The 1,299-nt window shown below is 42.4% G+C and overlaps 1 protein-coding gene across 2 annotated transcripts in view; it reads right to left on the reverse strand.

The window, feature by feature from the left end:
* Ide (insulin degrading enzyme) overlaps positions 1–1,299 on the reverse strand; it is a 90,229-nt gene that overhangs the window by 37,909 nt on the left and 51,021 nt on the right. For both annotated transcript variants that reach the window (XM_013348066.2, XM_005352190.3), the window contains exon 11: positions 591–694. In XM_013348066.2, the coding sequence (XP_013203520.1) occupies positions 591–694 (104 nt within the window). The remainder of the gene's footprint in view (positions 1–590; positions 695–1,299) is intronic.

Here is a 1,299-nt window from a genome sequence, read left to right on the forward strand (position 1 = left end):
GTGTGTCTGCTACTGTTGCATGCCCCACCTATGGGAGCGGAAAAACCTTTCATTCATCTGGTATGAGATGTTAAACCAAGTTTGAATTTGGCTTTTTTTTTTCTTTTATGTCATTTTTATCACTGGACTTGCAGAGAGGGTGAATAAAGAGAGGTGGGTTGGTGTTGGTTTATTAGACTATTCTCTACTTTTGCAGTCAATTTTATATTGTATTTTGAGACACGCTTTTATGTAACACAAACTGGCCTCAAACTCACTAAGTAACTGGACTGGCCTCAAATGCTTGCATCCCAAGTACTGGACTCATGGGGGAGCACTGTCGTAACAGGCTTGTAAAGACTGAAGACGTTCAAAGGCTTGGGGATGCACACCGCTAGTCACAGCACTCTGAAAACAGGCAGGCATATCTCTGAGTTTGAGGCCAACCTGGTCTACATAGTGAGCTCCAGGCCACCCAGGGCTACATAATGCGAGCCTGTCTCAAAAATAAATAAATAGAAATAAAAGCGTTTTAATCACAATTGTGAGTTCTGAGATTCTAATTATGAGAAAAGTTTAGTGTGTAATAGCACAATCTGCAGGTGACTCACCGGACATTCTCTGGTCTGAGCTTATCAAGAACCATGTCTATCAAGTCGGGTCTAAACTCTTCCAGCAGATATTCAGCTGTGAGCACTCCATTCAGGGGATAATACTGTGGAAAGGGAAGGTAGAAACAGTTAGAAGCAAGGTTATCCCAGAGATTAGTAAGGTAGGCAGATTTCTAAAAACTAAGTTTATTATTTTATACATCCCTTCCCTTCAGTTTGTTTTATTCCATTGACAATCACTCTGTGGCCCTAAGCGTTACTCTGTTGCCTACCACATCCTATATTCTACAGTGCTGGAGACTACACCAGGGTCTTGTGCAAACACAGCAGACCCTTCCTCGGACACCCCTGGCCCAACCTGTCACATCCTTAAGTCTCACGATGTGATGGTTCTGCCAAGTACACTGGCAATCTTTATACTTATATTACTGAGGTAACAAATCATTGTTTTTTGATGGGGTGGAAAAGTAAGATCTTACTCTGTAGCCCAGGCTAGCTTAGAACCCAACATCTTACCTCAGCCCCCTACAAGCATGAGCCACCACACCTGGCTCTCTATGTTTTTTTTTTTTTTGAGGAAAAATACAATAGTTCTGTTTAAAAATTGATATTTAGGGGCTGGAGAGATGGCTCAATGGTTAAGAGCATTGCCTGCTCTTCCAAAGGTCCTGAGTTCAATTCCCAGCAACCACATGGTGGCTCACAACCA

This window comes from Microtus ochrogaster, chromosome 8 (genome assembly GCF_000317375.1).
Source record: "Microtus ochrogaster isolate Prairie Vole_2 chromosome 8, MicOch1.0, whole genome shotgun sequence".
Taxonomy (NCBI): domain Eukaryota; kingdom Metazoa; phylum Chordata; class Mammalia; order Rodentia; family Cricetidae; genus Microtus; species Microtus ochrogaster.